A 7,186-nucleotide genomic window follows, 5' to 3' on the forward strand; every position below is an offset into this window, starting at 1 on the left:
AGTGCTTCATTCCTCTTACAGCCACATGATAGTCCCGCCGTGAGTTTCTTTGCAGCAACTTTTAAATTTTTAAAATACTGCATCAAAATACTACCTCGATGATTTTCTCTTGCCCCTTTCATTTTTGTGCCGTAGTCGCCCCCCCCGGGCCAGATTTGTTTTGGGAGGTTTGGAGTCTCTGACAGGCTCAGCGGGGCCGCCTCAGCGCAGCACTCCCCTGAAGAGCAGAATCGGCCTGGCGCTCCTGGTTTCAGGGCACAGGGGAGATGGCATCTTTGCATGGTAGCTGTCACCTACCTCTCAGCTCAGTCACGGTCATGTGAGACAGGCAGTGGCCATGAGGCCTGTACCTCAGCAGTGGCTACGGTCTCCTTGAAAGTACTGTCCCTGGTGACCCAGGGCTTTCGTCACTGGGGTAAAGGGTGTGCCAGTTTTTGGCAAAGGACTGCCCCCCCGCCCGTGGGAGGGGACACTCAGGGCAGCTTGGGCCTCTGCGGCCTGTGGAGTCTCCTGGCCACTCCCAGCCTCTGCTGGGTTATAGGTTCAGGGCTAACCTCGGTGCCCAGGGGCAGCTCCCTGCTGGCCTCACTGCCATGTGTGGCCAAAGGGGTCCCCAGCTTCCTGGGGACAAACACAGTACCCGTTCACTAAGCACCTTGCAGGTGCCCTTGAGGGTAACTCTGGGCTGGACACAGGCTTCTCCAGCATCCTGGAAGGTGGCCCTGTCTACATATGCATGCAGGATGAGGGGATGCTGGTCATCAGGTGGCATGCATGTGGCACTCTTGGGGGGTGACATCAATGTGATGTGTCAGCGGCTATTGGGTGAGTGGCCTGTACTGGGGGACACCAGGTGGGGAGCAGAGAGGGGGGCCCCACCATCCCCTCCCCACTGTCACTCCTCAAAGTCCACCTTCCCCCCACTCTCCCCTCTGTCCCCACGTGGTATGGAAGGTGGGGAGGGTGAGGGACGCATTGAGCTGGGGGCCCGAGGCCCTCGGGACACTAGGCCGGAGCCCCTGAGCCGTGCACAGTGAAGGGGTATTTCAGGGTGTGTTACAGACATCATGGCTCACTAAGGGGCGAGGGGGGCTGGAGCAGAGGGGCCACTGGCCGGGCTGGTGGCTTTCTTTGGTGGGGAGCTGGGGAGCCCTCTGCCCTCAGTCACGGGCACCTTCTGCTGTCGTCTCTCCAAAGATGGATGTCATTAAACTCTCAGCCGGACTCTCTGTGCATGTTGGCCCTGGAAATGTGAAGCTGCGGCGTGGGCCACTCGGGTTCCCTGGGCCTGCAGGAAGCGCAGGGCTCGGTCACCGGGTCACCAGGCCCTGCGTGGCTGGCCGCCGTGGGTCTCGCTGACACGTTTCTTCTTCTGGGTCAGTTCGCAGGGTCCAGTGCGGATGGCACCCGGCGGGGCATGGGCGTGGACATCTCCCTGCTGAGCTGCCAGTACTTTCTGGCCCAGATTCTGGTCTCCTTGGTCCTGGGGCCCCTGACCTCAGCCGTGGGCAGCGCCAACGGGGTGATGTACTTCTCCAGCCTCATGTCCTTCCTGGGCTGCTTGTACTCCTCCCTGTTTGTCATTTACGAAATTCCTCCCAGTGACACCACAGACGAGGAGCATCAGCCCCTCCTGCTGAATGTCTGACATCCTGGAGTTGACTTTGGACTCGTCCCTGAGTTGGGGGCTGGGGGCTGGAGCAGGCCAACCAAGGCAGAGCCAAAGGACCTTGGTGGACAGGGGACAGGCTTCCTGTTGAATGTAAATAGTGATAAAATAAACAGCAGCAGCAAAGCCCACGGTTTCTAGTTGTGGCTCTCCTGAAGGGTGAGAGGTCACCTGGGGATCGGGCTGCTGTCCATGGGGACCGGGTGGAGGGAGGTTGTAAGAGTCACTTGAGAGTAAAGGTGTCGTTCAATGTTCTCCACCAGGGGTGGTTGATTTTTCCATCCCTCCCCACCCCCAGGAAGACATTTGGTAATGTCTGGAGATATTTTTGGTTGTCACCACTCTGGTGGGTGCTGTTGTCCAGGGATGCTGTGAACACCCTACAGTGTGCAGGGCCGTCCCCATCAACAAAGAACTGTCAAGCTCCGGATGTCAGTAGCGCCGAGCCTGGTTTAACTGCACCACATGTTCTGACATAACATCCCAGGGCTGAGTTAGAGCATGTAATTTTGGGGGTGGGGAGGTCAGAAAGCCTCAGATTCATTCGTTCATTCATTCATTCTCCCATCCACCCACCCTACAGATATTCAGCAAGTGTCCTTGGTGTGGTAGGTGCTGGGGATCCAGCTGTGCACTCGTGGAAATGAGGTGCAAGGAGGGACAGATCACGCACTGTTCTGTGCCTGAAGATGACGGTAACTGCTGTTAAGCACATGAACGGGCAGGAGGATGGGACGGCGGGGGCGGGTCAGGACAGCCGCTCTGGTGAGACGCCGCCTGGGCAGTGCCCTGATGAAGAGAGGGAGCGATTTCTGAGGTGGGAACTTGCTTGATGCGTCCGAGGAACCACAGGCGCCCAGACGCTCAGACCTTGATGACTGTGCAGTGGGAAGTCAGGAAGGCTGGTGCGAATGCAGCTGGCTGTCGCCTGTCCTGCTGTCGACGGCCGCGGGCTGGGGGCCAAGGGCCGGGCCTTCCTCCCCTCCGTCCTCCAGTCGTTCACTCTGTGACGGACACCAAGCGCCCACTGCGCACAGTCACCGTGCGGGGCCTGGTCTGCATGGGCCTGTGCCCGCTGCCTTCCAGCGCCTGTTCGTGGACCTGGACAAAGCTCAGGCTTCTCGTGAGTGCGCCAGTCCTGTGCCATCTGGCCTTTGACCATCTTCCACCACTTGACACCCCAAACTCACCGAGGCCCCCTCCCAGATGCCCCTGGGCGGGCTCTTCTCCCTGTCCTGTGATTACCGGCCTTGAGAGGAGGCTGTGGCTGGGTCACTGTTGTGAACTGGGCCTAGCCTGAGACTGTGCAGCCCCCCTGTACCCCCCAAGCATGGTCCCTATGACTTGGGGACATACAGGACACCCCTGACCCCAAGTCCAAAACAAACAACAAGGGTCCTGGGCCCACTGCCAGCCTCTGAGGAGAGTCTGGGATTTATGGCTGTGTCCCATCACCTTGCTCTGACCACTTAGGGCCAGTCGGGCAGAAAAACCATGGCCCTCTGCAGGGCACCGTGGCCACCTCCCCACACAGGCCACGGCCGTCCCCAGGCCTCTCCCTCAGTGTCATTGCCTGTTGCCCTCCTGAAGCCACGGTGGCCCCTGTGGGCTCACTGAGGTCTAGCCATTCCCGCTGCGTCCCGTCCTGCTCTGAGATCTCCACCCTCCCATCCATCCTTCACCCTGCAGCTGCAGGAGCTGTGAACACAGGCCTGAGCCCAGCCCTTCCTCCTTAACACCTTAAGAGCCTAGGGAACCAGGTGTAAACTCCTCACCTCCAACCTGAGTACAGCCCACCTTCCCCAGCCCACCTGCCCCCATGTCGCCAGTGTCCTGTGCCATAGCCACAGGCTCCTCGCGGCCACAGACGCGCTGTGCCTGTGCTCATGCTCTCCCCACGGGCGACGTCTCTCACCTCCTGTCTGCACATCAATACCTGATCCATCCGTTTAGATCCATCTGAAACACCACCTCCTCTGCACAGCCCACTCTGGCCGGGACTGGTGAGTCCTTCTCTGTCCCTTCATGTCATGTCATTTTACCCTTTGTGGTTGTGAGCTAGGCGAGGTGGTTCTGGTTGCCCCTGATTTATGTATAGGTGAGGCACAGGGAAGTTTGGTGGTCACACGGCTCCTTTGGGCCTCCTTGGACCCAGCCTCCTGTCAGTCCCATGCTTTTTCTGGAACCTCAGACTCATCCTCCCCACATTGACATTGCTTAGAACAGCTTTAGATTGTCTAGAAAATGTGGTGTTGGGGGGCTGTCCCGTGAGCTGAGCTGTTTTTGCCCAGAACTGGTCAAACCTGCAGGAGGTAACGAGCAGGGAGGCTCCGCTCTTGGCTTGGCTTGTGCAATCCCAGGCCCTCGTCCTAGAACTAAGTAAACACACATTGCTCCCCCGTGCAGGGATGGCTGCTCCCCGGCCAGTGCCAAAGAGCTGCCCCTGACCTTCAGCTGATGGCGTGGCAGCAACCTCCAGGCTCCCTGGACTCCCCAAGAGCAACACCCGTTTGATTCCCACATCTAGAGAGGACCCCTCTCTACTTGAAAATCGAGCTGTGGTGATGGTGACAGGAACAGCTGCCTGCTGCTCTCTGTCTCCTAACCACGTGCCCCGCAATGCACATCCTGCTTCATTCTCCTGACCACGCCATTTTACAGACCTGGACCCGGACCCTGAGACCAACACACCAAGTACCTGGCCCTGGTCACACCCGTCCTTATCTGGCAGGGCTGGGACTTGAATCTGGGGAAGCTGATTCTGGACCTCACGCTGCTCAGTACCTTAGGAGCAAACGTTGAGTCCCCCACGTGCCTGATGGGCAGCCTTGGGCTTGCTCCCCAGGGAGCGCAGCTGGGAGGCAGCTTCTCAGGTCACTGAAAACAAAACAGAAACCATGCCACCAAAATTGGAAGCCACTTCTGACTTCCCCTCAGCAAATATGAAAATCAGCTCCCGTTCGTTGACGCTCCTAGGACGGGAAACACACCTAACCGCCTCGAGCACCGGCCACAGCGTTTAGAGTGCAAACCGGTGCCGAACTGAAGGGATCGATCTCGAAGTCACAGTCCTTGTCGGTTTTGAGTTTCTATCTTCCTAGGTTGTTAGAATAACCCTCGACCACCTCTTGGACACTGGGGACTGGGCGAGGTGGCATCCCAACACTCGTTAGGTTGGGCTACAGGTTTCCCAGGGAATGGAGGTAGTTTCCATGGAATATGCCAGAATGCACACTGCCTGGGCCCACGGAGCAGTCAGGAGGCCCCAGGCTCTCCCTGCACTCAAGAGTATATTTGCAGAGTCAACACAGTGCCTGATGTGTCCTTGTCACTGGCCAGGAGCAGGTTCTGAGGATGCTTAGCAGGGCATCAGAGGAGGAAAGGAGCAGATCTCCTGGAGCTGGGTGCTCCTTCGGGGTGCAGAAGGGCCCTCAGGACAGCAGCTGCTCAGGGAGATTCTGGGGGCTGGGAGGGTGGGGGGAAGTTACTGGGGCCATGATTCTTGGAAATCATCCACTGCTGAGAACCCATCAACCTCTTCCACTCGATGAACATTTACTGAGTGTCTACTGTATACTTTGGGCCAGACACTGGGGATGCAGCAGAGAACGGAGAAGAAACCTCCTGTCCTCGAGACAGTCTTTGCCCTTGTCATGACATCCACACCTGGGCCCTGCCCACCCCACCTGCGGCCATCAGGCCTCACCTCCCCTGCATACAACCCCAACTTCCCTGCCATCTCCACACTCCTACTCTGCAGTGACTTTTTTCTAGTTGCCTTTGCCCAGAATACCCTGCCCCTTGATATCCGAACCACCCACCTGGCCGCCTGCCTCCAGGAAATGTGTGTTCTTCTACAAAATATCCGTTATGTCATATCCACACGCCTCCCACCTTGGACCATCTCAGGAGGTTTGACTGGTCCATGTGCCTGGGCCGCAGAGGGCAGCCACCTGGACTTTGTAACTACTGCCCGGTGGCCAGGATAGGAAGTAGAACCTGTTCTGCAGCAGGACCAGCCCATCCGGCAGAACCCTGTGCAGTGGGGGAGGGGAGTGACGCCCGGTGGTCAGGCACGTAGAAGACAATGGCCTCAGAAATCCTCCCTGCGCTGAATGGGTCTTTATGCCTTAAAGTCCTATTTTTAATCTAATACAACACAATGGGTATTCATACCCAAGGGGTTCACTTCAGGTCTCTGCTGTAAAGCAGATCCCCCTGCTCCCCAAGCTATCCCCCTTCCCACTTCTAAGAATGGTGTCAGGAGGGCTGGGGCCAGAGGGGCTGTGGGATGAGGGCAGGCACAGCTGGTCAGGGGAAGACAAGATTAAGAAAGGGGGGATGGGTGGGCGGCTGTTCTGCTCCCTGGGAAGCGCTTTCAGACTCAACCTGCATGGGACTAAAGGCCCTTCTATCTGGTCATTCACACCTACAACCCAACAGCACTTTTGGACTGGGATCCAAGAAGCCTTCCTCTGCAGGGCCCATTCATTAAGCAAATATTTCCGGAACAAGGGCCTTCTACATATAGGGCTTGGTCCAGTAACTAAATGCCCAGGGTAGGGGAACTGGGGTGCCCATGCACCACATGGCTGGGTTAGGGGACACAGGCAGCTTCTGCAGACTGGGTCTTGAAAAGTGCCAAAAGGAAACTACCACTCCTGGTAAAGCCAGCTACTAGAGTAGCCACCTTGGGTTGGAGGAGCACAGCACCAGGGCCCAGAACTTGGGCTGCCAGACCTCCTTGGGAGCAGCAGGAGCCCAGCAAGGACTCAGGGAAAGGGCGCCTCAGATACTGAGACCTCCAAGGGCCGAAAACGTGATGCACAAGAGAGAACCTAGTATGGCATTCTAGTCCCCTGGCGTGGCTGGAGCTCAGCAAGGGCTGAGCAGGAGATCACACCTGGGCCACCAAGGGGCAATGTTCTCCATCCATGATAGAAACCACAGCTCCCATGGCCCAACTCCCACCAGGCCCTGCTGCTGACAGTAGCCCTGGGAACCCCAAGGACCCAGAAAGGGCTCGTTTTATCCTGCAGGCTGCACCAGTCCAACTGGACAGCCAGCTGTACAGCCCACCTCCCCACTGGCTCATCTGGCTGACCCCCCTCTCCCCCAATGTCCCCACAGGCTGGCAAGAAGGACCTGTTCAGGGGTCCAGTGTAGGACAGACTCTTCCACTGGTCTTGGGGCCTGTTTGACCACCAGGTGTCTGGATAACTGGTGCTGTTCCGATTCCAAAGCTCTGAGTTCAGAAACACACCTGGACCCTCCTGGGGTTGGCCAGGCAAAGCCAGGGATAAAAACTGGTGAGGTTTGTGTTCATGGCCCACTCACACTACCCTGGGGCTCAGCGGCTGGTGAGGGGCCCTGGCTTGATGAAGGGGTCCACATGTCTGGGCTCTGGCCTAGACTCTCCCTCACCAGCTGTTTGTGTCCACAATTGTACAGCTCCTCAGTGCTGACTTCTGAGAGCCTGGGAGATTACAACTCCCTGTCTATGTGGGAGGTCACTGT

At 57.7% G+C, this 7,186-nt stretch overlaps 1 protein-coding gene across 1 annotated transcript in view; it reads left to right on the top strand.

The window, feature by feature from the left end:
- The window catches only part of SLC45A1 (solute carrier family 45 member 1), a 29,487-nt gene extending 27,748 nt beyond the window's left edge, over positions 1–1,739 (top strand). The window contains exon 9 of the mRNA XM_063106052.1: positions 1,382–1,739. Coding sequence (XP_062962122.1) covers positions 1,382–1,648 — 267 coding nt within the window. The 3' untranslated portion in view covers positions 1,649–1,739. The remainder of the gene's footprint in view (positions 1–1,381) is intronic.
- The last annotated feature ends 5,447 nt before the right edge of the window (positions 1,740–7,186 follow it).

The sequence above is a fragment of the Cynocephalus volans genome, chromosome 8, assembly GCF_027409185.1.
Source record: "Cynocephalus volans isolate mCynVol1 chromosome 8, mCynVol1.pri, whole genome shotgun sequence".
Classification (NCBI taxonomy): domain Eukaryota; kingdom Metazoa; phylum Chordata; class Mammalia; order Dermoptera; family Cynocephalidae; genus Cynocephalus; species Cynocephalus volans.